We start from the raw sequence: 27,297 nt of genomic DNA, 5'->3' as shown, positions 1-27,297 counted from the left end.
GTGCGTACAGGAAAGTGCTTGGCAACCCGTGACAGTCTTTAGAAAGGAAGTGTCAAATGCGCGCAGAGAAAAAGGGGAGGCCTGAGGGCACCCTCCTAAGAGAAGCTGGAGATCTTTTCCTCTCCCTGTTGCTGTGCTCTGACAAGGCTTGTTGTCTTCCCATCAAATTAAAATGGGAGCCAAGTGCGGAACAGAGGAAGCGAGCTGTTTGGGCCTCAGGCCTCAACCTCCACGTGGAGCTCAGGCCAGCTCACCTCTGCTACCCCGCAGAGAAGGCAAAAGGAGTTAATGATGAAGTGCCGGAAAGGCACTTGGAGGTTTTAGAAGCACTCACCCAAGTAACATTACACATACATAACGTCAGCTACACAGAACTGCAAGGCTGTATTATTAATCATTTTGCGGGGGTTTTTTTTTTATTAGTAATAAAGACTTTAACCAGAGTCCATTTAAAAAACTATTGTTGGATGTACTTGAGGAAACGAGCATAATATTTCTTTTCAAACTTTGTATAAGAGAAGTCTACCCAGAATCCTCGTACTTGGCAGGCAGAAATTCATCTAAACTGCTTTCCAAATTTACCAAGTGCTTGCCTGAATAGACAAGGAGCCTGGGGGTATTTCTTGCAGGAGCGATGAGTTGTGAATCCCAATATGAGATGTGTGTAAAAAAAAAAAAAAAAAAAAAAAAAAGAATCTGTTTAAAGAGGGAAAAGAAGTTTCTGACTGTTTGGCAAAACAGGTTATTTTTAAACTGAAGAAAAATAGGATTGTGGGGATTTCAAAGATTTTTGTGATTTTATTTATTCAGCTCTATGTGGGACTTGTTTGCATCTCATTAGCACAGAGGCAAATGGAGATGCAAGAGGAATAGAAGATCGTCCGTGCCTTCAGGTGGCCTTCATGCTCATCAAGGGACAGGATGTAGGTAGATCAGAAAATGACAATGTATGCAAAGCAGGCTGGATTTATGGAAACTTTGTGATACTGGGAGACAGATGCACTTGGGTTCTAGATCTGGATCTACCTGGGGCTTGATGTTTCATCAGTTCAGTGCCTCAGTTTCCACTACTGCAAACAGAGATAATAATACCTCCCCAGGTTGTAAAGATGAATGAAATGAGGCATGTAGAATGCTTATCCCAGAATGTGGCACATAGTAGTATAATCACAAATGCAATTCTATTTTCCTTTCTTTGTCTCTCCCTTCTGTTTCATGCTCTGTCACAAGGAGACATGTAGTCTTTGAAGTTCCTTAGGAATGTTGAAGACTATGGGCTGTGACAGAATATTTTTCATGGAGGAGGAGCTGCCCTTGGACTTTGAGCTGGCTGTCTTCTGCCTGCCCTTCCCGGCTGCACTCTGCTCCCCTCCATCCTCCTTTTCTCCCTCCAGGAGGAAGGCTCACCTGGGTGGACTGCATCCATGGGCTTCCTGGCCCCTTGGCCTCTTCTTGGAATTAGCCATTGCTGAGTTCTAGCAGGAGGCTGAAGGGTGGGCGGGAAGCAGAGTGAAGTCTGTGTGTTTTGGTCGGCTTTTAGACTTTCTCCTGGCTGGGTTGCCCTGGGCTTGCTGTATCCTAGACTGAAGGTCACCGGGTCCTTTTAAGGCAACTTTTTCTACCGGGTCCCCTCCCAGTTCCAGTCGCCCATCCCTTCTGTCACCCCTTCAAGCCTAGGAGAGGTAACAGTTCTGCTATTCTAGCCCTGGGACCCTGGCCTGTCCTTCAGGGTTTCCCTTCAACACAGCCCACCCTTGGGTACATAATCTCTGTGTTAATTCTTTGCAATAATACTATTTTGAGTTTGTCATCTGTTTCCAGATGGGACCTCAAAGAGTGGGCTGAGTTTGATTAGGTGAGGAGGTGTGGCATTGGGTCACCAAGGTGTGCTCTGGGGTCTACGACCAACCTAGTGTGGCCATAGTGTGTGTTTCCTGTGATGAGGGTGGGCTGAGCTGTGAGTCTGGGGAGATGGGCTGGGCTAGAGCCTGAAAGTCAGGTTAACATACCAGATTTCATAGCACAGCAGAAATCGTTCTTGGTAATTGTTTCCTGCTTCATTTTGATGCATATGTATCGAAAAACTAATATGTATATAGTATAGGAAATAAATATCGGAAATTTCTCCCTTTTCCTTCCTAAGAATGGTATGCAGATGAAATAGAGGGAAGGGAAGGCAAACAATATGGAATGAATCTCTCCTGTAGCACCAGGCAATTTGCATATATCATCGTATTTATTCTACTCAGCAACCATTAGGGGCAAGGTACCAACTTCCCAGCTTCACAGAGGTGGGCATTGAGACCCAAAGACTTCAAGGGACTTGCCAAAGCTCACATAACTGGGACTTAGTGGAGCCATGATTTGAAAACCCAAGGCCAGTCTGTGAGACGGTGAGATTCATGATCTTGTGACTTTGCCAGCTGCAAGATGTGAAGACTGATGTAGTTAAGGGTTCAGATGAGAGGTACGTATATGTACACCAGAGTGAGCCTCAGGCTATTTTTTACAGCCCCCCCCCTTCCAAACCCCACCCCAGGAAGAAGGGGTGTGGCATTGTAAGGCCATGCACAGCAGGAATTTCTGCAAGAGGAATTTCTGCAGGAGGAGTGTCTCTAGAATCTCAGAATAGCCGTACAGCCTGGCGTCCCAGAGACTGGGGTATGATTTCATAACAGGAAGGACCCTGGATGTCTCTCAGGGACCAGGGCATCTTATTGTTCCCATTGCGCAGGACATTGTTCACTCCCTAATTGTATATGTATTTCTCTGCCTGGTAGCTTCTGCCAGCCTTCTCTTCACTGAGTCATAACTTCTGCTCAGTCAACCCCTTGCTGCCTCAGAGCTTGTGCGTCTTTTCACATCTGGCCCCATTACTCCTGGACAGAATCTGTATTAATGAGTTCAGATTCTTGAGAGAGAGAATATGCCTGTCTTCTCATACATCCAGTCTGGATCTAACCCTTCCTACCAGGCCAAGCTGTGGCTCTGGTCAGCCAGTGAATGAATTGTCCTCGGGTAAGGAATGGACTTCTGGTGCAGTCAGCTGGGACAGATTAGGGAGTGGACATTTTGGGGGCGGGGCATTATTCTGTCTATTCCAGTCCACCCCTGGCCCCCAAAGATTCACATCCAGCCCAAATGCAGAATACAGGCAAGGTCTCTCTGTGATCTCATCAGTTCAAAAGTCCAGATTCTCATGATCTAAATTATATAAATCATATTCTAGTGATTAGGGCATAGGCATCTTTGGGGGGGGGGTCATTTTCCTGACAATCCCCAGCACTTAACACTATGTGATAAGTATCTTAAATAGGTTATGTCATTTAATAAACCCACCACATCTGGTGCCTATTCTCAGAGCCATCGTATTTTGCAGTGGACGTGTTCAGGCTCAGGGGAATTCAATAACAGGCCCAGCTGTGGGGGACCAGGGAGTGGGTCATGCCGGCCCTGAAATCACATGTGAATTCTCTTTACCTTTATGCCTGTGTTTCCCGCATATGTTGCTGCATATTCGGATCACCTGGGGAGATTTTAAGCATCCCAGTGCCCAGGTGGCAGCTCAGCTCAGTTAAATGAGAATCCCAGGGTGAGAGCCAAGAGTCAGTAGTCGTTCCAGATCCTCAGGTGATTCCAATGTGCAGAAAAGCTTGGGAGCCTCTGCCCTGCCTTTACTCATCACTAAAGGACGGTGGTCCAGGCGAAGGGTGCACATGGTCAGGGAAGCCTTCCCCATGAAGGGGAGCTTGAACTTAAGAGTCGAAGACATTTGCAGGGTGTAACAGTGAGGAGGGCATTTCATGGAGAGTCGACAGCTTTCCATGTTGGCGATTTGCTCAGTATTTGCCGAGTGTGATGGAATTTTTAGGTTTCCGTGAGAAGGTTCAAATAAATACATTCACAAATCAGGAAACGACGGGGAAAGAAGAGCTCCTTTGTCCAAGCATCTATCCCCATTTACGGCTTGAGCAAAACACAGCCCCATGGTTATCACTGTTGGGGATGGATTTTGTGAGGGAGATAATTGTGGAAATTGGGTTGCTTCCCATCAAGTGCAGATCCTTTTGTGGAGGAAATTTGAGCTATCCGTGTATCCCATTTTACAGTAATTGAGATTGGACTAGCAAATCATTAGCGAAGCAAACGAAGTTGGTGGGCTTTTTATTTTTTTCCAAAGGAAGGTGGAAAAAAATTTGATGTTTGAGAAGAGAGAGAAGAATTAAAATGGGATGTCAGTGATGGGAGAGAGCATGCCCGTCTCCTGGCTCTCTGGGCAGGGGGAGGGTGGCATCTGGGCCAAGTCCTCCCTCGCGTGGGACCAACAGGAAGGGCTGTTGCAGGTGCCCCCCTGTGATCAGGACAGGCACTGGGATATGGACCTCCTTGGGATGAGCCGCCACCCAGGGCCACCCTGGGAACCAGGCAGCTTGGGGACATCTGTTGCTTACTCGCCCAGCTTGCCACTGACAGATGTTGGCCTGTGTGGTTCTCTTTCCCACCGTCACCTTTGAAGATAATGCAATGCAGCTTGTGGAAAGGAGAGTCAATAATGGCAGTATATATTTTAGGTAAGTCAGCAGGTGAAGCTGCCAGATGTGATGCTTATTTATTTAAAGTCCCCTTCACTGGGAGGGCCTCATTAAATGCTTGTCTTTTCTTCCTGCGAGACCCCAGGGAATAGCAACAGTTCCAAGTTACTCAGACACATCGTGGAGGGAACTGGGATGATGGCAGAGGGCGTTCAGTCTCCAAGAGCAAACAGACAGCGTGCCCTGCCTTGTCGTGTGGCTAGTGGGGTTAAAGTGAGAACAGGCGTCGGCTAAAAAGCCAGGTGATGAGGGGGGTGCCATTTTAGGACTAGTGCTGGGGAACAGGTAAGAAGGCCACCTGAGGCCAGCCCCCATCCTTGGGAAAGTGTAGCGGCCACCAGGCCTTGATTCATCTCTCTCTGTACCTCCCCCCTGTAGTCCAGTGTCCGCTGTGTACAGAGTAGGTGCTTAGAAATGTATGTGGAATTGATTTGGTTTACACAACCTGTAATTTAACGGCTGTGTGCTGAAGGAGTTGGGGATATTTGCTTTTTTACTACTTCTTCCTGCAAATTCATTTATCTAGGACATCTTTGGAAAGAAAACTTGAAGAGCATAAGCTTTTAAACTCAGTAGCTCCGCTGTTGCAAGCAGCCTCCCAGCTGGACCCCCAGTATCACTGGTCTCCAGCCCCGGGGTGATTGCTGGGTTACCGTCATCTTTAAAGAACCTGAACTGTGTCAGCCGCTGCCCTGTTCAGTCACTGCGGTGGTCGCCTGTCACCTGCTAGTAGTCACCATCCACTGATGAATCATATTTGAAGTTTGCACTTGGCAGCCGCGTATGAATTTTTAGATATAAATTTATATACATGCGCTGCTGTGAATCTGCATGTTAAAGTAATAAACTATCTCCTATTTTTTTAATTTGTAAGTAGATATTACAGAGGTTGATGTCTTCACTCCAGTGGATTTTCTTCAGTAGGGACTACAGGATGCCCATGTTATAGATGAAGTTGAGGCTCAGACTGGTTTAGTAGCTCGAGTGCCTAAAGGTACATAAGCAGTCAGTGGGAGAGTCAGGCATGATTCCAACCCAGCCCCTCAGCTTATTGCTTTAGGTTCTGCCATTTACTGACACATTTTTGTAAAATCAGAGGTGGAGATTTTAGAACGTTGGGGCAGAATTGGGACCTCAAGTACTGAAAACGCTAATGGAATTATTTTAAGCTTATACACATTTTTTTCTGATACTCTATTAGTTTATGTAATGAATTTTCATGGTGCAATAAATACTCAATGAAACTGTGTGATCCATTAGTTAAATGAAATGTTCCTAAGTATGCCGTGCTGCTGTCACATAAATTCCTTTAATATTGCTGAAATCTGGTTCTGACTTTTGTGAGCTTTGAGTTTGATTAAAGAAACACTTTCTGTTCCTCCTGTTATCACCTTGCTGAAGGCTGACAGATACCTGAGTAATAACAGTGCCTGCCTTCTGGAGCGTAGCATTTTATTTTCCCCAGAGTACTTTCACATAGCTTTCATTTATTCCTGTTCATTTAATCCCATGAATTATAGCCAGCATTATCCCATTTTACAGATGAGTAAACTGATGGACCATGTCAGTTTTTTAATTCTAGGTTTGCCCTAGAAATGCCAGACCACCAGATAGCTCTATAGTAAGATCCCAATTATTTATTTTTCAATTTAGTTAAAAGAAAAGAAAGCATGCTTTGTTCAAAGAGAATTTAAAATGACTTGAGTCTCATTGTTTTGACCCTATTCAAAAGTATTACTGCTATTATACTTTAGTATTATATTCTCAGCGTAAGTTAAGGCACATTGAAAATTCCCTGTTGGATTTTCTATAGAGACAGTGCTGATGTTAATGTCCATGGGACCACACAGCGTTGATTTTATGAAAGCCTGTAGGCCCTTTTCATTCTCTGTTTCTGGTTTAAGGTTATTTGAGTGTGGACTTTGTGGAACCTGTAACTGATCATATTTCCCTCTATGCTTTGGCCTCTAGGAATCTCATAGATTTACATCCTATCTTCTGTAACCGTACAGATTTTATTTGGTGGCCTATCGTTGCTTCTGCCTCTACCTTCATTTCCAATCCTTTGTTCCCCATTCACTTCAGTTTTCCTCATTCATTAATTTTATCCTGTTCTAGAGAATGACTTTCTATAAAATTTTCTATAAGCTGCCTGAATTCTTTTTATTTTTTTCATAATGTCAGGTGGACATAACCGACGAGCAACACAGTGAATGTGAGCTCTCAGGCCAACAGACGTCTCCCTCTTCTGTGATTTTTCTTTCCTTTCTTGAAACACAGTTGTGGCAAAACAGTTTTGATTGGGTCTGTAGTGAGGTTGTTAATCTGTCAGCTTTGTGGCCTTCAGAGTTTTAAAGCCAGGGATATGTTCTATCAATGTAGTAGTATTCTGGAAGGGTTTGGGCAAAGCAAGTGATGGCCCTACATTTGCTGTGAGGATGGTGGTATTTTAACAGTAGAGAGAGAGATGTAGTTTCTTCAAATATCATTCTGGTAAAGTTTCTGTAGTGCTTGCACTTCTGACACCCTTGGCAGAATTAAGTAAGTGTTGCCATTGGGCTCTAGCGAAACCTTTCTCTTTCCTTTTTTCTTGTTCCTGAAAAGAACAGATGTACAGAATGAGCAAATTTTAGGCAGTTCCCAAATGGGCTAGATCAGATCAGTTAGCCCTTGACATATTAAAAAAAAACGGAAAAAGGGTTGACAGGTTAAAATCATAGTCCCAGGGATGCAGAGGGAGATGGTCCAACAAAGGCCGACTTTGGCTATGTAATTAAAGGAGTTTGCAGTGATCTTTGGGGCCAGTAGGTGAAAAGTCTTGGGACGGGGTTGGGGGGCAATTCCTGGCATGGAGGCAGAGTCTGGAGGGGAAGTCAAGAGTTCAGTAAGAAACAGACCTGCTCGAAACAACATTGGTCCAGAGACTTGTGTCAAGTCAAGCATTCCGGGCAGATACAGGATGAAGTTGGAATCTATAATAAGAACTGACAGCCATAAACTGATTTTAAACTCAAGTAGCCTTGGGAATTAGAAAGCATGCCATCCAGGGAGCTGCAATGGGTCTGAACTTTTTAAAAGAAAAGTGAGACCAGAATTGGCTTTGTTGCATCCCTGTATGTGTTAGCGTCTGAGCTAGGCTTTTAAAAAAACTTTTTGTTAAATTTGGAAATAATTTCACAATTACAGAAAAAAGTAAAAGAATAAGAATATACAAAAAATACTCTATGCCTTTTACTTAGATTCACCTATTGCTACTATTTTATCACCTTTGCTTTATCATTTGTGTATTCTCTCTCTCTGTGTATCTGCATAGATACACACACACATATGCTGCATGTACATATATATATGTATATGATTTGTTTTCCCTGAATCATTTGAATGGTGCATGTAGCTTAGCCCTTTATACCTAAATATTTGGTGTGTAGTCCCTAAGAATAGGTATTTTCTCTTACATAGCCATAGGAAAGGTATCAAATAAATTCAACTTTGATATAATATTTTTACCTAATTTGCCATCCATATTCAAATTTGTCAATTGGCTCACTAATTTCTTTTGTAGCATTTCTTTTCTAGCTAGTAAAGGAGGATCTGGTACAAGCATTGCATTTAGTTGTTGTACCTGTTTTGTTTCTTTTAACCTAAAATATTTCCACAGCCCGTCTTTGTCTTTGGTTATGCCATTTTTTTTTTTAAAGTTTAATTATTTATTTATTTATTTATTTATGGCTGTGTTGGGTCTTCGTTTCTGTGCGAGGGCTTTCTCTAGTTGTGGCAATTGGGGGCCACTCTTCATCGCGGTGCGCGGGCCTCTCATTATCGCGGCCTCTTGTTGCAGAGCGCAGGCTCAGTAATTGTGGCTCATGGGCCTAGTTGCTCCGCGGCATGTGGGATCTTCCCAGACCGGGGCTCGAACCCGTGTCCCCTGCATTGGCAGGCAGATTCTCAACCACTGCGCCACCAGGGAAGCCCCTGGTTATGCCATTTTTGAAGAATAGACTTTCTCCACATTTTTATATGCATGTTCTGATTAGATTCCTGGCCAGGATGCTGCATGATAATGATGTGGTCTTCTTGGGGTATCACCGGATATCCATTTGCTCGTCTTTGTTAATGTTAATTTTGATAACCTAATTGAGGTGGTGTTCAATGTCTCCATCGTATGATCACAAATTTTCCCCTTGCAACTACAAACAACAAGTGAGAAGACACTTTAAGACCTACAAATGGCTTGCTTCTCATTGAAAAATTTCCCTGGATTTAGCATTTATTGATGATTCTTGTCTGGCTAAGCTTTACTCTGATGGCTGCAAAATGTGATTTTATACTCTAGCACTTCCTCTGTATTTACCAGATAGTATCTGTTCTACTGTCAACAAGACAGCCTTCCCTTCTTCCCCCACTTGTTTATCTGTCTGTTTTCAGTATGGATTCCCATTTTTTCAGTGGTTTATTATTTATTTACCTTCCTTAAATTGTATTGGTGTTTAAGCTGTTTCAGAATTGGCCAGTGAGAGCTCCTCCAAGATGGCGTCTGTATCCTCGTGACATGCCCCTATCGTTGGTGCTGGTTTTGAGTACTTCATTACTTTCTGGAACAACAGGATATGTCGGGCTCATCTTATACCTGCCATGCCCCAGCTCTGGAATCACCCACTTCTCCAAGAAACCCTGGGTCCTTTTACTGAGGAGTGGTAATAGAACCCAAAATCTAGGTATTTAGGTGTCATGTTGTCATTGGGTTATCTTTGCTCCTTGACCTGCTCAGTGGACAGGGCTGGGAAGTCATATGCATATAAACACATGTGTACACATTCTCACATACAGATGCATGTATATTTTATAAACCACGAATTTACCCTGAAATCTCCAATTTCCTGTCTGTCCCACAGTTCTCTTTCCTGCCCTCCCCCTTTCCATATTTTAATGTCTCTTCTTGAATAGTGAGAATCTTGGCTCCCAAGAACGTTAGAGAATTTACTTCCTTGTCCAATCTTATAATACATCTAAAATAGTTTTATAATTGCTTTGCCCATAGCATTACCCAAAAAAGCCTACTAAAAAGAGTTTGAGGTTTGTTTTTAGCTCCCCCTGCCCCAATCCTGTTCAAGACCGAGTGTAAACAGTCAAATTGTGTTCGTAGCTATTCATATTAGTTCTTCTTCTCCTACCCTTTCAGTGATTGTGCATATGATGCTCCACTGAAATACAGTTGGATTCATTTGTTTCCATCCACTTGCAGTTTTAGCATTTTCCCCACTTCCTATCCCTGTTAACTTAATTTTACTTTCTTCAGATATGTAGAGCATTAATAGGCTTCCAAATTTGGAAACTAAACAAAAAGCTATACTCTGAGAAGTATCACCCTCTGCCTTGTCCTTCTGCCTGGTCCGTCAGTCATTCTACGACCCATTCATGTAGAAAGACAGCTTCATTGTTTTCTGGTGTGTTTGTCCTGTTCCTTTTTGTAAAGATAAGCAGTTAAGTCTCCTCCTTTCTTACATGAAACTAGCATGCTGTAGATTGAGCTAGGCTTCCTAAGTGCCCAAATTTCATTGATCTTCCAAATCTTACACACTTGGTGGTGGTCTTCCTATTTTACTGATGTGGAAACTAAGACCCTTGATCTGTACTATTGCAAACCTTTTTGCCTTGTTGATAAAGGGCCTGTTTTCAGTGCTTTGTAGTTTGAATGAAGCTGATTAAGATGCCCTAAATTATGAAACATCAGGTAGTAGCACATACAATTTTTAATCCATAAAATTGCTGCCACTGAAACCCAAAGTCCTGTTTCTGGGAAGTATACCTCTTCATCTGGTTGTTAAGGCTGGATTGTCCCTTTAGCCTGGAATTTCAGTGTCCTTAGCATGTCACACAAGGCTTAAATCAGGGTGTGGCACCTGGCTGGGAGGGTTGTTTTTGACTTTTTGTTTTTTCTTTTTAAAATTGAGGTGAAATTCACATAACATAAAATTAACCGTTTTCATATGTATAATTCAGTGGCATTTATTATATTCATGATGTTGTTCAACCATCACCACCATCTAGTTCCAAAACATTTTCATCTCCTCCAGAAGAGACCCTGTAACCATTGAAGAGTCATTCCCCACTCCCTGGCTTCCCCCAGCACCTGACAACCACTGATCTGCTTTCTATCTCTATGGATTTATTTATTTTTGGGTATTTTGGAGGTAAATGGAATCACACACTAAGTGACCTTTTGTGTTTAACTTCTTTCACTTGGCATGTCGTTTGCCAGGTTCATCCACCTTGTAGCATGTATCAATCCTTCATTCCATTTTATGGTTGAATAATATTCCATTGTATGGTTACACCACATTTTGTTTATCCATTCCCCAGCTAATGGACCTCCAGGGGGATTGTGAGTGAAGTTGGGGAGAAGAGAGGCTTGTACCCTGCCTTGTGCTGTGCTGCCTACTAGCCACGTGACCACGAACGAGCTACAAAACTGGCTTGTGCCTCCCTTTCCTCATTTGTCAAATGAACATAATAATAATATCTAACTCTTCAAGTGACTGAAGGATTGGCTAAGATAATATGTGAAAAGTTCATAGTATAGTACCTGGCAAATAATGGGCCTTCATAAACATTAGCTATTTTACCGTAGGATCATCTGAGCGTGGGTGGGGAGGAGAGAGAACACAAAGGTGCGTTATAGTAGGTGTTTTACCATGCATTTGTTCTGTTGTAGCTGCTCAAACCTTTGTGCTTTGTTTAAAAACGAAAAGGCCTATCTGTTTTCTCTGCTTTGTGGTTTGGTGTTTTTGTCCCTCCCCCACTTCCTACCCCCCACCACTGAACGTGGGATTTTACATTTAGAAGCAGTTCAGTAGACAGAATGTCTGTAGTGGAATGTTACATAATTCACTTTTAGATTTGAAGAGCTCATTATAAAAAACCTGACACACTTCAGGAATATTAAATTACTGCAGATTGTGTGGAGCAAAGAAACATTATTGAAGCATTTCAGAATTCTAGGCGAGCCTGAATTTAACTGATAGGGTTTCACAGCTTTTACTGGGGAAAAATGATTTGAGTTGTCACATGGTTTCTGGCCCTAGAGGACTTTAATCTCCTTAATTACAAAGAAACGAATTTCCTAAATAATTTGGAGCTACTTCACGGCATTTGCTCAACCTCTGGCTTTTGGAAAATTAAAGGGGATGCCAGGGTCCTGGTCGTGGAATGTTCTCTCCGTACTGTAGCTTCCTTATGCAAGTTTTTATTAGAGATGATGCTGGTTTCCTTTCTTTATTGATATGGGGATGTACTTCAGGAATTCACAAGTAATGCTTATAACACTTGAACACAATCACATTTTGTCAAACAAGTGACACTGAAGATGCCCACAGAGTAGGGAGAGGTTCTTTATTGTGGCTTACAAAGTCGAAGGAAAGAAAATGGCCCAAATCCAATCCAGTTTTACACATCGACTTTAAGAGTGCTTGAAATGGTGTAAAACCCATATTTCAGTTCATTTCGGTGTTTATGGATTAGGTACCTACTGTGTGCAAGACCAGCATCATGGAAATATCTTAGCTTCTACCATTTCCTACAGTTTGTCCTTAGAGAGCAGACTTAACCTGCCTTAGTTTCCTCCTCTGTGAAAGGATAATAATATGAGGCTGTGTTTTGACCTTGTATTCCTGTGTTTGTAACACAGGAAACTATTAGAGCCTAATATTTATTAAGTGCTTGCCAGGAGATGTGCCCAGACACCCTTCCAAGCATGTCACATGTGTGATCACCATTTCCACAGCCACTCCATGAAGTTGATACTGTTATCCGCATTGTAAAGGTATAGAAACTGAGGCAAAGAGGGGTTGCATAGCTTCCTCAATATCACATTGCTTGTAAATGGATTAAACTACGAAGTTGGCCAAGAATCAGATCATAACACAAGTAAGGAGAGATTCTGTTACCCAGTCCAAGCTCGTACTGCTCGCTGCACGACAGGCCAGTAAATTGAGAGATGAGGTCTTGGGGCAAGGGATAGTGACTTTATTTGGAAAGCCAACAGACCGAGAAGATGGTGGACTAATGTCCCAAAGAGCCATCTTCCCTGAGTTAGAATTCAGGCTTCTTTTATACTAAAAGGGGAGGGGGTGTGGCTGGTTGTTACAAACTTCTGGGTGTTTTAATCCTTTGTTCTTGCAGCTGTCCTTGTAACTCAGGTCAGGATGTTCCTGTAAACCTCCAACAAGGCAAATGTTATTCTCTGTTGTGCAACTTTTTATCTCTGTATGAATGGAAAAGTGTTATACCTTTAAAGGTCAGAGCCTTGAGAATGGCCTATCCTGTATATTTCAGGCTAAGACAACATTCTTAGCTTGTAGCAAAAGCAATAGAGTACAAAGGTTAAAGTAAGAGAAACAGATCCAATATGGAGTCAGATTTGTTCTTCCCTATTACAGTTCCATTTAATGGAGGGATCAGAAAATCTTTCTGCCTAAGATACCTCTTTGAACTGAACCTTGAGAATGTCAAGGCAGAATTGAAAAGAAAAATTCCATAGAAAGGTAACAGCATAAGGGAGAATTGGGAAGATGGGAAAGTGTGTCACCTCCCTACTAGACTTAATGCGTCCTTTTTTTAATTTTGGTTGTTAATTTCAAGCCTCCTTGGACATGCTGGTCCTTCTGCCTGAGACAACCATTTATTCCTTTATTACACATGAATGTATTGAGTACCCATTGGTCCTTTCCCTTATCATCCATGTGACAGAGGCATCATTCTTCAAGATCAGACAGTGGAGAGCTTCTTCTCTGTGAAGCTTCATTGATTCTTTCAAGCAAAGGTGAAAGCTTGCTCCTTTGTAACCCAGTATGCCCAGTTATTGTCTGTTTTCATTCTGGTCATGTGTATTGCAATCCCCTACATGACTGACACCTCTGCTAGACTGAATTTCTTTGAGGACAGGAATCAGGCTTTGACCCTGTACTCTTGGCCTGCATGGTTGTACAGTACACGTCTATTGACATGAATGAGGCAGCACTTGCACCTGGCCTGTTGTAGGTTCTTAGTAGATATTTGTTGCAATGAAATGACTAGTATTATTAATAAAATTAATTATCTCTTTATATGACCAAGTTTTGTGACTCTGTCATCTCTCATGGAATGTTGTCTTTTGAGGGCAAGAGGTTAGGAAGGGGGTGAGGGCTTAGTGGCATGGTGCAGATAGATGGCACAAAAGTGGCCGGAAAAGTTCTCATTTTCAACATATGGTTTCCTGGACCCCATTCTAGGAAGATAATTTTCCATTTTCTTTAGTTGTAGCCTTAGATCCTCTACTTTAAGTACCTTCATTCAGGGCCAGTGTCCTCCTAAAAAATAGTTTGTAAAACAGTTTGTTAAAAGCAAACAAAGAAAGCAGATATCTTTGGATAAGGTATGAGTTTCCCCATATTTAAGCCTTACTACAATTTATGTGGCTTTTATATTAGCCTTTCTAGTTAAGCCATCTTTAATTGGCATGATTAAGAGATTTTGGTCATTATTCTTTTTGAGCTGAAACTGGCGTTCAAGGTCAGCCTTTTCAGATGAAAAGTTCTAGATCTGTGGCATGAGCTAAGAATTGGCTACACAGTTTGAAGATCCATTTCCAGTAGCTTTATCTTAATATTCTTTAAAAATGGATAACTCCTGAAATGTTTATTTTCAACTGAACTCTCACATACAGCTATCAGAGAGACGGTCCCTGGGAAAGATTGTTGACTTGACACTGGGAATACATTCATTCAATTTAAATGAAATCAAATGAGATAACGTATGTGAAGCAGGAGCTGAGGGCACAGTATATAGTAAATGTATAGTAAATACTGGCTGTAATTGAAGTGGTATTATCATCATTATTATCTCTTGCCAGCACAGTGTCTGAACTTAACAGTACCTAGTAGTGTGCAAGGCATATTTATTAAAGAAAGAAGGGATGAAATGTGTGTCTGCCTGCCTCTTTCCTTTTCTTTTCCTCCCCACGTTAAATGCTTGTCTGCTCTTATAGCTGCGGGAAAAGCTGACATAAAAATGGGCTTGCTGGAAAGTTTCTCAGCCCCGTTTGTCACCTTACCCTTGGAGCCCAGTTGTACGTCAACTCCGCGTTCCCTCTGATGCCTGCCAGTGAGGGACAGACCACAGGTCACTTCCCTATGATCTGCTTTAGCTGCCAAAGCTCTAGGCAAGCTTGGCTGACGTATGGGTGCCTTGTTGTTGGAAATGTCTCCATGGGGCTGCTCAGGAAATATGCCTGTGCCGTATTTTCTGGGTGGCATCTAGTGCTTGACAATAAGAAACATGGAAAATAAAGAATTGAGTTTTGCTTCTCTTGAAAATCCAGAGTTTTAAAGATCTGTTTTGCATTACCTATTGTGAGTTTTGCGGATAAGGCCTCTAATTCTCTTTGTTGTATGAACCCTGTTGACGGCTTAATGAAACCATGTGAACAGTTTCTACATGGAGACCAAGGTTTTCCTGTTTTTGTATGTTTGACAGTTCCTTTTTGCCCTCCTAATTTCTAACTTCACCAGGGTGGTGATTCTGAATGTTCTCTTCCCTTGATTTGCAGCGCTCGAAAGGAGTGAATGAAATGTGCAGCTCGGGGTGTCATTTCTGAAGGGAGGAGTCGTTTTCTTGGAGAGGAGTCCTCAATGAGCCTGGCCGAGGCCCGGGATCTGTGTGAAGTGGACTAAGGATTTAGTAGGATGTCAACTGAGACAGAACTTCAAGTAGCTGTGAAAACCAGCGCCAAGAAAGACTCCAGAAAGAAAGGTAGGGCCCAATCTGTTCCTTTCCTAATGGCTACCTATTGTACAGGAATGAGTGTTTCTGTCTCTGGAATGGTATTTGGTACTATCTTTGTGATTGCATATATTTTTAAATAATCACCAACATTATTTGGTGTTTTTTGTATTCACGGTATCATATTTTAATGGCTCATCCTTATTCTCTGGGTAAAATCCAAAATTCTTTTCATAATATGCAAACAGAGCCCTTCTTGACCTGACTTCTACCCATCCCTCCAGCAACATCTCTGCCCAAATCTGCGCTGCATCCCCACCCAACCCTGTTTGCCCTCCAGGCATTCTGTGTCTTGTAGTTCACCTTTGCATATACCAGTGATTCGCAAACTCCAGCCACACAAAAAGCACCTAGAAGGCTTGTTACAACACAGGTTGCTGAGCCTCGTCCCCAGAGTTTTTGGTTCCCTAGCCCTGGGATGGGGCCCAGGCTGCATTTATAACAGGTTCTCAGATGATGCTGATGTTGGTTTGAGAACCCCTGGGCTGTCGCTTCAGCCGGAAGTAATTTTGTCACTCTCCACTTTTTCTTAACACCGACTCCTACTTATTCTTCAGATTTGAGCTTAGTGGGGCCTCCTGGAGGGCCTTTCCTTACTCCCCACATTGGGTTATTTGCTTTTGTTTGTTTTGTTTCATTAGCACTTTGTTAGTAGCTCACTTTCTTAGAAACACCCTGGTTTTTTTTCCCCCTTTGTCAGCTATACTATACAGTCCTTCAGAGCTGGATCCCTTGTTCACCCTTTTAACTCCCAACAACTGGAAAGTGTTTGACACAGAGGAGGCACATAGGTATTTGGTAGAGAAGACTGGCATGCATCGTGTGATGATAAAATAATTCTATCACTGTTCACGATTTTTGGAGAATTTGTTCCTATGGCTTTATGACCACGTCTTTCATTAAGTTTGTCTCCTGGTTGGAATTAGATGTAAGCACCTTGTTGCTCTGTGTGTGTGTGGGTGTGTGTGTATGTGTGGTGTGTGGTGTGTGGTGTGTGTTTTCTCCCTGTGGTTTCAGTTCTTTCCCTCCCCTGTCTTTAAAACTGCGTGGACGAGGATTAATACAGCTCTCCTTCAGGTCTTGAAATCTGTCAATATGGGCCTGCAAACAGGATGCCATTGGTTGCTTTGTATAGGCAGTGATTTGTTTGAGATGTTGCTGTGCCTGCCCAGTCATGTCTTCTGATGGCATTTGTCTGATACTCCATAGGAAGCAAGGGACATAAATGTAATACATATGCAGCTCTTGGACAGCCAGAACCCCAGGAAGGACTATAAATTTTGCTTTAGATGTTGATTTGAAGCACAAATATTTTGGAAGCAGTCTATTTTATCCCCTGAAACCTAATGTAAACCTTGTTTCTTATGCATCATGGAATAAGAATAATAGAAGGAAGGCAAGTGTGTGAGAGAACAGGTCTTGGGAGAACTGCTACATGGGAAAAAAAAAAAAAAAGATTGCAGAGCTCAGTATGTACTAGAATTCAAATGCTTTTTCACTGGAAACTGACAAGTTATTTTTTTGCCTCAAGTTTAACCTTTCCACTAAACTTGTGCTCTTGAATGCTTAATGCATTAAAAATTATACTTAGTGCATATCTTTTCATTCTTAATTTGAACATGCAAAACCAGAAGCATTCTAAAGAGAGGATTCCGATTTTTCAGAACATTGGCTTAGTTGAGAACTTGGAATGGGACGGTGAAGGTGACCTTTTTAGCTCCTCCTCACCTTCACGTGCTTAGTAGCTCTAAAATCAGCACAGCACCTATGCAAGGAGTGTCCTCTAGTGAATGGCTAATACCATAAAGTCTGGGCAGGCAGACCTGGGTTCAGATTCTGGCTATATCACTTCCTAACTGTGTGACCTTAGAATGTTACTTCACCTCTCTGAGCCTCGTTTCCTTTCCCACAAAATGAAGATGTAATATTACAGAGCTCAAAGGCTCACTAGGAAGATTAACTGAAATAAGGCAAATGTAACAGTATAGAACTTGGCATATGTTAAAAACTCCACAAAGTTTATATGTGTTCCTCTCTTCCTCTTCCCCCTTCCCCCTCCTCCTCTTCTCCTTACTTCTTCTCGTCCCCTTCATTCACTGTCATCTTTCTCTATCTTTCCCACCTCTCCCGTCTTTGTCCTATTTCTCTTCTCCCTTTTTCACTCCATCCTCCTTCTCTTCCTCTTCTTCATCAGCATCATCACATTGTTTTCTCTTACCTACGGGGATCTTAAAAAGTATACAGCTGATTTGTCCCAGAGCAAGATTTTACAATTGTTTGTAATTATGCAACAGTGACAAATAGTTTTTTTTCTTGATACCCTTGTCTGGACCAAGGCAGCAGGAAATCACACACGTACATTAAGAAGAGAGAACGAGAATGTGCTGGTAACAGGATTAATTCATTTCCTGTTCTTTAGTTTTGGCTATGGGATAGTAAGTATTCCATTAAACAAATGTTGCTAGCTGGGTGAAAATAAGTAGAACTTTAAAAGGAAAGAAGCAGTTTATATATTGATCTTGAATCTTGAATTTAATAGTCTTACTAAACTCTTTTGCTAATACTTTCTCTAACCCCTCTTTGATTTTCTATTGAGGTAATATATAACCTCATAAGTAAGTTTCTGGCTTCCTCTTCAATCCTTAAGTACTTGTTCTTTTTTTTATCTTATTCCGTTGGTTGGGTCTGTCAATATAATATCTAGTAGAGAGAAGGTATCCTTAACTTTTACTTAAATTAATGGAAATGCCTTAAGTTACCTGTAAGTGTGATATTTAAGTATTTACTAAATATTCTTTATTAGTTTGCCTTCATTTCTCATTTCTAGGAATTATTTTTTTTAAATCCTGAATTTTCATGTTGAATTTTATCATATGCTTTTTCTATATTTATTTCAATGATTATACATATATTTCCTCTTTTAGTTTAAAACCAATAATAAGTCATGGATTTCACTGATAGATTTTCTGATCTTCATTTCTGTTTATGATGTCTTATTTTCTATACCCTGTGGATTTAATTTGATATTTTACTTAGTTTTTTTTCTATCTATATTCATCAGCAAGATTGGTATATATTTTTCTTTTCTTGAACAATCTTTGTGCCTGATATAGGTCAAAGTTGATAACCTCATATAATGATTTTGGTGGTAAGGAAATAATTTTAGACTTATTTATGAAAAAATATATATTTTTTAGTAATTTCATTAGACTTTTAAGAAGTTATATATGCTTATTACTGAAAATTAGAAAAGACAAAGTAAGCATGCATAATCCTAAAAATTAAAAATAACTTTTATTAACATTCTAAGTTACTTCCTTCTGGACTGACTTTCCAGGATAATATGAGATTATACTGTTCATACAATTTTACATCCTGCTTTGTCATTTGACATTCTGTCATAAATACATTTCTCATATTACTACCTGATATTACAGTATAGTAAAGTTTTTTCTTCTCTTGGCAAGATTCAGGTGGTCCCTGGAGCAGATATTTTATTTCCTAAAAAAAAATACCTGACAATGTAAGGCATCTATCATGAAAAAGAGCGGCAAAAAGAAAGTTAAGAAGCCCTTTATAATTCCTCACAAACCTATCACTCCAGTTCTTTAACCCAGGCTGTTGAAAGCAAGTCAGACAGATTCAAAAACAAGTCACACAGGAGCATATTTCACCACAAAATGAGTTTCTAGACAGGCCAAGTATGAGATGTAACTAGAGTATTCACAATTCAAATAAGGAGGGGATGAAAGTAGTGAGAAATAAAGTTGTTTTCTTCATTTCATTTTTCTTGGATTGTGTCACTACACATACAGCTTGTCAGACGGTACCTATTCTAGGAGTGGAATTTGATGGAGGACTGGAGGAAGAGAATGTGTATTTTCAGGTTCGTTACCTGCCATCGAAGGGGGAAGATCAGCTGACACAATCTGTGGTAATCCTGGCGTTAGGACACCCAGTAGAAGACTGTGGTAGAGGAACGGGTCCCAGGATGAGCAGACACAGACATTTCTGGGGCTAGTGCCTGGAGTTTTGCAGGCAGTGCCATCTGGCAGCTTGGTGTCATGGAAAGAGCACTGACTTTGGAGTCAGACAGACCTGGTTTTTAATTTCTAACTCTTGTTCTTATCTGCTGTGTAACCAGAGATGGGTCATTTAGCCTCTTTGACCCTTGTCTTTAAGGGTGTGTGATGTGTGTGTGTGTGTGTGGTGTATTACTACTCTGCTTGTTATAAGAAAGGCGAGCGAGATTATCTTGGGTGAAGGACCAGCTTGGGATCTGCAACATGGCAGTGGTGTGGGTAACGTTAGCTTTTCTGTCCTCTTCCTTCTGTGATCGTGGTTCAGTATTTTCTCCTTATTTTCTAGAAATACCTGGAAATAAACTTATTCACTTTCCTTATATTTATATTAGAACTCATTAGTGAACAAAAACAACAAGGCACTGACAGTCTTTCCTCCCAGAAAGACTGGACTCCAAGAATCAAGGCCCTGATGGAATCCAGGAGAAATTGGTGGTCACATGGCAGACTCCTTAGCTCTGGAGCCACATTGAACTGAGTTTGAACCCTGGCTGTGTGCCTCAGTAGCTGTGCAAACTTTGGGGAGGTTTCTTAGGAAATTCTGGTCAATTGTGATAAGGAATTGTTTCAGGAATCCCATGTTCAGGGTCCTGATCCCTCAACTGGTCAGTGAGCCCTGGGAAAGAACTCTGTTAATAATCACTGGCTTACCACTTAGGAGCTGATAAACTGCTATCGTATTTATTATCCCATTGGGTCCTTTGGACCCTGAGAGATTAATTTTTCAAAAACTCGTTTTACCTGGCCTTCAGTGCAGAGAGAGCTGCCTTTTCATTGCTTCTATCTGCTGCTTTTATCCTGCAGGGGAAGCAGACTTGGGGTCATCAAGACCTTGAATTTGGGTTTGTAAGCCAGGTCCCCACCCTCTAGTTGTTCACCTTCAGGCAAGTCACTTCCACGCCTTGAGCTTTAGTTTCCTCAGGCACCCAGTGGATGTACAACTTATATTTGCTCGGTCAAATTTGTAATGTAGGATAGGCATTAATTAAGTAATTATTTTGTCTACAAATGTTTATCCAGCCCCAGCCCGGAGCCCTGCAGGAGCTCCGTGTTCTGCTGTGGAGAGAAACACCAGGGAAGGAGATTCTGACTTCAGCCAGTCAATAGAGTCCAAGAATTTCCACCTGAGGGGCGGCCCTTCTGATTTGTGTAGGTCTCATCCTTCCTGAAAAAAAATTTTTTTTCCACTTGGCTACTTTTATTCATTTTAGTGAATAAAATTCATGCTAATTTATTCTGTGACTACTCATAAATTTTATGTTTTGTTTTTACCCCAAATTTATATTTATTAATTAAAATCTTGCTTTTTTTATCATAAGAAAGAAAACTCTTATGGAAACTCTTTTCACTGCTTTCCTGACCCAAAGCAAGTGGATTTTCAACTTAATAAATACAAGTAACACGATACTCTGAATGTCAGCATGCATTGAAACATGAATGGATTCTCTAGGAGTACTAAAAGGTTAGAAGGAATTAGTGTTTGTGGGGCTAGAAGAGCCTCTTTTTCAAGATGAGTTCTTAAGAGAAGAATGACTTGCCCACAGTCATTCAGTTGGTTAGTGGTAGACCCAGAGCTGGAACCCAGGAATGACTCCCCAGATGGTGTTGCTTGAGCTTATAGGTTCTCAACAACTTACCTTTTTCGGATTAAGCTCGTGGTGTGTTTGCTCCATCTTCTTTACATTGAAGACTCCTGGAAGAGCTCATGCTTTAGAATCGATAGACTGAAGTTTGCATCAAGGCTCAGCACATTTTCTACGGGTGTATCTCAGGCTAGCTACTTAATCTTTCCAAGCCTCAGTTCCTTCATCTGTAAAATGGAGGTAATAGGACCTATCTCAAAGTGTTGTAATGAACACTACATGAGTCAAAAATATAAAACAGCTAACACAGTTCTCTGTACACAGACTCAAGATAAGGAAATTCTCCCTTTCCCCTCTGGCCCCCCAGCTGCCTACCTGAAAGGCAGCACTTTTCTTAGTGCCAGAGGATATAAAGAAGGGTAGAAGGTACCCTTTTCTCCAGAGGTGCATGGGGTAGTCGGGCAGTGACACAAAAGTACTGGTCCATCTTCAAAAGGATGCTTGTTCCAAGAATAACTGGAAAGGTGGACAGGAAATACAAAGGAAAGTAGACCACGTTGTCAAGCTACATTCATTAATAACCATCATTTATTGCATGCTTCCTGCATGCTAGCCATTTTAGATAAATTGTCCCCTAATGAGGCCAAATCTTACATCGCCCATGAAACGCATAAGAAAATAACATCCAGAGAGATCAAGAGACTTGCCCCAGGTCACATGGCTTGTGTGTGTGGGCTGGAAAGCACTAAGTTTGTCCGATGTGAAAGCTGGTGTCCTCTTCCCTGAATGCATGCTATGGGTTTGCCCTGTGCCTTGATGGGGGGTTGGGAAATGTGAAAAGGGGCTATACTCTTTTTAGGGGGGTGGGCATGGAAACAGATCAGTCGCCTCATGTAAATTTATGGCACTGTTCTGTCTTGTCAAGGTTTTGGATCTTGGTAAGCTAATGGCTCTCTACTGACTCTGTGATTTGCAGGCTTCGGAAATTCAAGATCAAGGACTTAATAGCAAGACAACATAAATTTCTCTGGAGCTGATCCATGAAGCTCTTGGGCTGAAGGGTTTGAGAGTGGGGGAATACCGTTTTGGGTCTAGAAGTCTAGTTTTTATGGAAAGACTGACTGCCGGATCACGTTACATGTGGTGGGGAGAGACTTCTGTATTCTCCATGAGCACGTGGCCTTGAACTTATTACAGAACACCTCACTCCTTGCGGTCGTTCCCTGAAGACAAACTCGCTTCTGGTTTTCATTGGTGACTTCGTTCTAACTAGTTTCCTTACAAGAAGTCAGGCTTTCTTCAAACCCTCCTGCACACCTCCTCTCCTCCTTGAACATATTTCGTAACGCCAGCAGCACGCCGCAGAGGGCAACCCAGCAAGCCAGCCTTCTGCGATTTGGTCCCTGCCGCTCTTTCTGTCCCTTTGCCTCTCTGCACCCTGACCCACCCTGAGCTCGGGTCCCAGGACACACCTCTGCGACTTTGGTGCGTGCTGCTCCCGCGCTTGGGTCATGTTTCTCACCCTGTTCACTGGGCTGCCTCCTGCTCATCCCTCAGAACCCAGCAGCCATTTGACGGAGACTTCATCCTTGATCATTTGAGCTCCCAAGTGCCCTCGATGAATTAATTAATAATATTAGCCCCTGCAACCTCCTAAATATCTTCCAAAGCTCTCATTCTCTCTCTCCCTGCTGCCCCTCTCCTCAAGATAGTTCAGGCTACCTTCATCTGTCACCCAGATCATCCTAGCAGCCTCTTGAGCAGTCCTCAGGTTTTCGGAATCATCAGTCTCCAAGCTGTCCCTGACACTGCTCACTAATGGGAAGATCCCATCAGGTGCGACCTTTGCTTCAGACTCTTCCGTGAACGGGCCCCACTGCCCTCAGGATAAAGTCCGCGCGGCTTATCGGGGCTTCAAGGAGGCCCTGCCTGGTGTGACCCCTCCTTATCTTTCCAGTCACATCCCTCACCGCTCTTCCAGAATGATACTCCACTCCCTGACTCAACTGAATTCATTTCATTCCCCTGATCCTACCATGTTGTTGTTCACATTTGGAATGTTGCAAATGTTTTTTCTTCTTCCAGGAATAGTACTTTAAAAAAAAAAAAATCTCTTCAAAGCCAACTCCAATTTTGCTTTAGTTTCAAGTTAGATATTTCTTTCCCCAGAAATGCTCTGGGGACCGATTGCAACCCAACCAACGTGATCCCCAGCTGCAGTCATGACCAGTCTGTGTGCTCTCAAAGCACCTCACTTTGCCCATCTTAATACATTATTTTATTGATAATTGTCTTTTTTGTTCCTCTTTATCACTCATTAGGCTGGGAGCTCTGTGAGTGCAGGGACTGTGTCTGGCTTCACTTTTACCACTAAGCACAATGTTGGGAGATGTAGGTGCGCAGCCATGTTTGTTGAATGAATGAGTGAATGAATGAACTTATGACTGAGAAAGCCTCACGTGACTGGATTTGTGAGGGCTCCTATAGCAAGCACCCTGCACTTATTCAAACATCACACCTGCCACATTTTTCCTATGCTTTTTGCTTATTTCTCTGTCTCTGCCAATAACTATGAGTTCCCAGCACAGCACTCGGAACATGGTGGGTATTCACTAAATGCTTGTTGAATTAATTATCATAAAGTGTGAGGGAGAATGATTTGCACAAGGAGAAAGGAAATTTAAAACCACAAACATCTCCCCTAAGAGCTGGCTCTAGAGATTCTTATTACGTGGCATTGAAAATTCCTCGCATTCAGTGAACTACCTCTCCTTTTGCGATGTGTGTCCAGTCACATCTGGCGCTATAATTCAGCGTGATATGGGCCACATTGGTAGTAAGAGCTATAAGATTTGCCATATTAGCTCATCCCACTGCTTCATTAAGCTCAGTGTGCTGCCCCTGGCATGGCTGGGCTTGAATTTTGATGTTTGGAAGAACAAAGCCCTTCATATTAGCCCTCCGAGTCCTGTGAGTCAGGTAAGGGTACACTCCTTCCCAGCGTCCTAGGGTCATCTTTGCAGATAATCACTAAGTGGCCCAGAGCATGGGGTTTTTATTATCCACGTGGGTTTGCTGAGCAAAGGTCCCAGGTATTTTGGGACGTCAGCAACCCCCTTCTATTGCGACACAGCTTCTGGGATGGTCAGAATACATGTCGCAAGATTTCACGTTTCTGCCCCGTCCATCAAGAGAACACCCATAGGTCAAAGGCAGAGGAGAGGGTGGAGTGGAGATGTCTCATTTAAGCTTGAAAACAACCTCTAGGCAAGCATTCCCATTTTTCGTGAGCAGCAGCTGAAGCTCAGATCGGTGAACAGCTTACCTGAGGCCACACAGCATGTGACAAGTTAGGGACCCATGTGCACCTAGATCTCTCTGACCCCAGAGCCTGTCCCCGTGCTTAACACTGGACTAAGCTGCTCCCTATTGAATGGGTGTCCTCTTATTAATTACCAAGTGATACTTACACTGAAAGACATCTCCCTACGGATTCCAATAGCTGCACCATTAGGTTGAGGTGGCCTCGGCAGCAGAAAGGAGTGACGGCAGACCACGTGGTGGAGGCAGAAAGGGAGTTAGAAAAGCACAGAAGCCCTAACTCTTCACCCCTCGTGACTGTGGTGTGTGGGAGGTTGCCACACACAAGGGCTCCAGAGGCTGAGAAGGAAACAATTCCCTTTCTTAAGGAGGATGCCAGTTAGTCCAGGCTTTCCAGATGTTCTCCAGTCTTTACAGAGGTCAAGCTGAGGGGAATTTGAGATTTTGACTGTGTATAAATCGAAATGCATGTTTAGATCTGAATTTGGAGCTGGCACTCTGATTTTGCAAATGCCCCAAATCTATGAATAGTATCATCAGCTCAGCTTACCTCCCAGTGGGCATCTCCACATCAGAAATAATACCGAGGATGCTGGTGATGAAGGTAGCTACTCTCTGTCTGCAGTTACAAAATATCAGGCAATGTATTCAAGCCTTTATATGTATTTTCTCACGCTGACCAACCCTTTGAGGTAGCTCCTTATTTGAAATCTCACGTTTACAGGTGAAAAAACAGAAATCGGAGAGGCCAGGCGGAGTGAATGCTGTAACCTCAGACTCGACACTCTGAAGAGCCCTGTGGTTCCGTCTTCCCCATCCAGTCAGCAGATGTTATTGGGTTGGCCAAAAAGTTCGTTTGGGTTTTCCATAAGATGTTATGGAAAAACCCGAACGAACTTTTTGGCCAACCGAATACATGTGTCTTACATGCACCCGGCACATTCTGCACACAGTGACCTGCTTGGCCCTCCCTGAGCATGCGTGAGTTTGTTTCAGCTCTCCTTTCAACCTGGAAAAAGTCCCCTCTCTCTTGTCTGCCTGTCAAGGTTCATCTGATCCTCTGAGACCTAGCTAGATGGTACTTCCCTGAAGCTTTTCCTTAGTGTCTCCGTCCTCCCATGGAATTAAACCTTCCTTTCCCTGTGATTCTCAGCATACTATTTAAAAAAATGTTTTTTAATTCAGATGAAGCTCTCCTTTCTTTCTTCCATCTGTTAGGATTGCACTGATAGGCTTCTCTTCCTTCCTGGATTGATGGTGGGGACTGTGTCTTGGGCATCATTTTATCCTCTCAAAGCTGGGAGGAGGAGAATTTATTAAAGAGTTCCCAGTGGGGAAAATGGAAAATGACCTTAATTTCATGACTACTCAATGCAGGCAGAGAATACAATGAGAATACAAGAGATTTATGAGGTCGGTAATACTCCCATTTTGCAGATGAAGAAACATACTAAGGTAAGTTCACAGTTTGTTCATGGTTACCCATCATGTAAATGGAAGAGCAGGAATTTTATTTATTTATTTACTTATTTAGGCTGCGTTGGGTCTTCGTTGCAGTGTGTGGGCTTCTCATTGCGGTGGCTTCTCTTGTTGCAGAGCATGGGCTCTAGGTGCGTGGGTTTCAGTAGTTGTGGCACGCGGGTTTCAGTAGTTGTGGCATGCGGCCTCAGTAGTTGTGGCGCACGGGCTTAGTTGCTCCGCGGCATGTGGGATCTTCCCTTACCAGGGCTCGAACCCGTGTCTCCTGCACTGGCAGGTGGATTCCCAACCACTGTGCTACCAGGGAAGTCCCTGGAAGAGCAGGAATTTCTAACTCAGATCTAAATGATCCAAAGCACAGGATCTTTTTGCTATATTCTGCGTTTTTCCAGTAGTGGCCGTTGAATAAAACCTCAGTGAAAGCTCATTTCCTACAGGTCTGGTTCCTCTTGCATATTAGTGGCAATATATGCCACTTTTACTTTTATAAAGAGTTTCTGTATCAGCATTAGAGATTCACTTCCTTCCAGTTGGGGACTGTGGTCACTTGAGTCTTGCAACCTTCCCTGGCTGGCGCTACTGCTCTAGGGAGAACGTGCATTCCGATTGTTAAACTAGAGGCAAGAAAAGCCACGCAGGCACTCGCATTGGAAGAAGCCCAGCAAATGATGAATAGCAGACCTAAATCTTATCATGTATTTCAGGATGATGTACGGGACTGTTGGAAACTGCCTTTGACAAATGTGCCCGGGAAGGGGAATTATCTCCAACAATGACAAATGTTCTTATTATGTGATCCTAAAAAGGATCAGGACCCCTATCATTGGGCAAATGATCATCCCCACGTCCTTTATTAACAGTAATATGGAACTGTGTGCTAAAGACGATGGACGTGGCACTGATGCTGTGATGCATAGCCATGAGTGCTGGAGTCAGGCTGGACTTAGGAAAGGTAGCTTGATGCTTGATAGCAGACGGGAAATGTGTAACTCTCTCAGGTCGCTTTTAGCCCTTGCTTCCCGAGGCTCTGCACGACTTGTTCCTGCTATCTTAGCCGAGTACCCAGTGGCTTTTGGTCAGGCTGAGGCTGTGATTAAACAGTAGAAGGGATATAAGTTTGTAGGAAATGAAACCATTTCCATAGGGAGAAGAAAATGGTGCACCAGGCATGTCACATATTTATTCTCATTTTCTTTTCACATTTCACATGGATGTGTAGAAACCTGGAGTCATAGAGATTCAGTAGCCTGCCCAAGGCTAGAAGCCAGCAGTGAGGGTTTGAACCTGAGCAGTCTGATCTCCAATTCCGTGTGCTTTGTAGACCATAGTAGCTTTTAATAAATAACCTACTGGCTGGAGTTCAAAATAGTAGAAGTAGAAACAGCTGAATGCAGTGCGTATGTGAAGGTGCCTACTGTAGCCTTT

The 27,297-nt window shown here is 42.5% G+C and overlaps 1 protein-coding gene across 1 annotated transcript in view; it reads left to right on the top strand.

The window, feature by feature from the left end:
* Positions 1 to 27,297, top strand: part of DAB1 (DAB adaptor protein 1) — a 420,573-nt gene that overhangs the window by 125,401 nt on the left and 267,875 nt on the right. Inside the window, exon 2 of the mRNA XM_036843482.1 lies at positions 15,175 to 15,377. Coding sequence (XP_036699377.1) covers positions 15,311 to 15,377 — 67 coding nt within the window. The 5' untranslated portion in view covers positions 15,175 to 15,310. The remainder of the gene's footprint in view (positions 1 to 15,174; positions 15,378 to 27,297) is intronic.

The sequence above is a fragment of the Balaenoptera musculus genome, chromosome 1, assembly GCF_009873245.2.
Source record: "Balaenoptera musculus isolate JJ_BM4_2016_0621 chromosome 1, mBalMus1.pri.v3, whole genome shotgun sequence".
Classification (NCBI taxonomy): Eukaryota; Metazoa; Chordata; class Mammalia; order Artiodactyla; family Balaenopteridae; genus Balaenoptera; species Balaenoptera musculus.
Note: the sequence above shows the minus strand (reverse complement) of the source record. Positions and strands in the feature narration are given on the sequence as shown.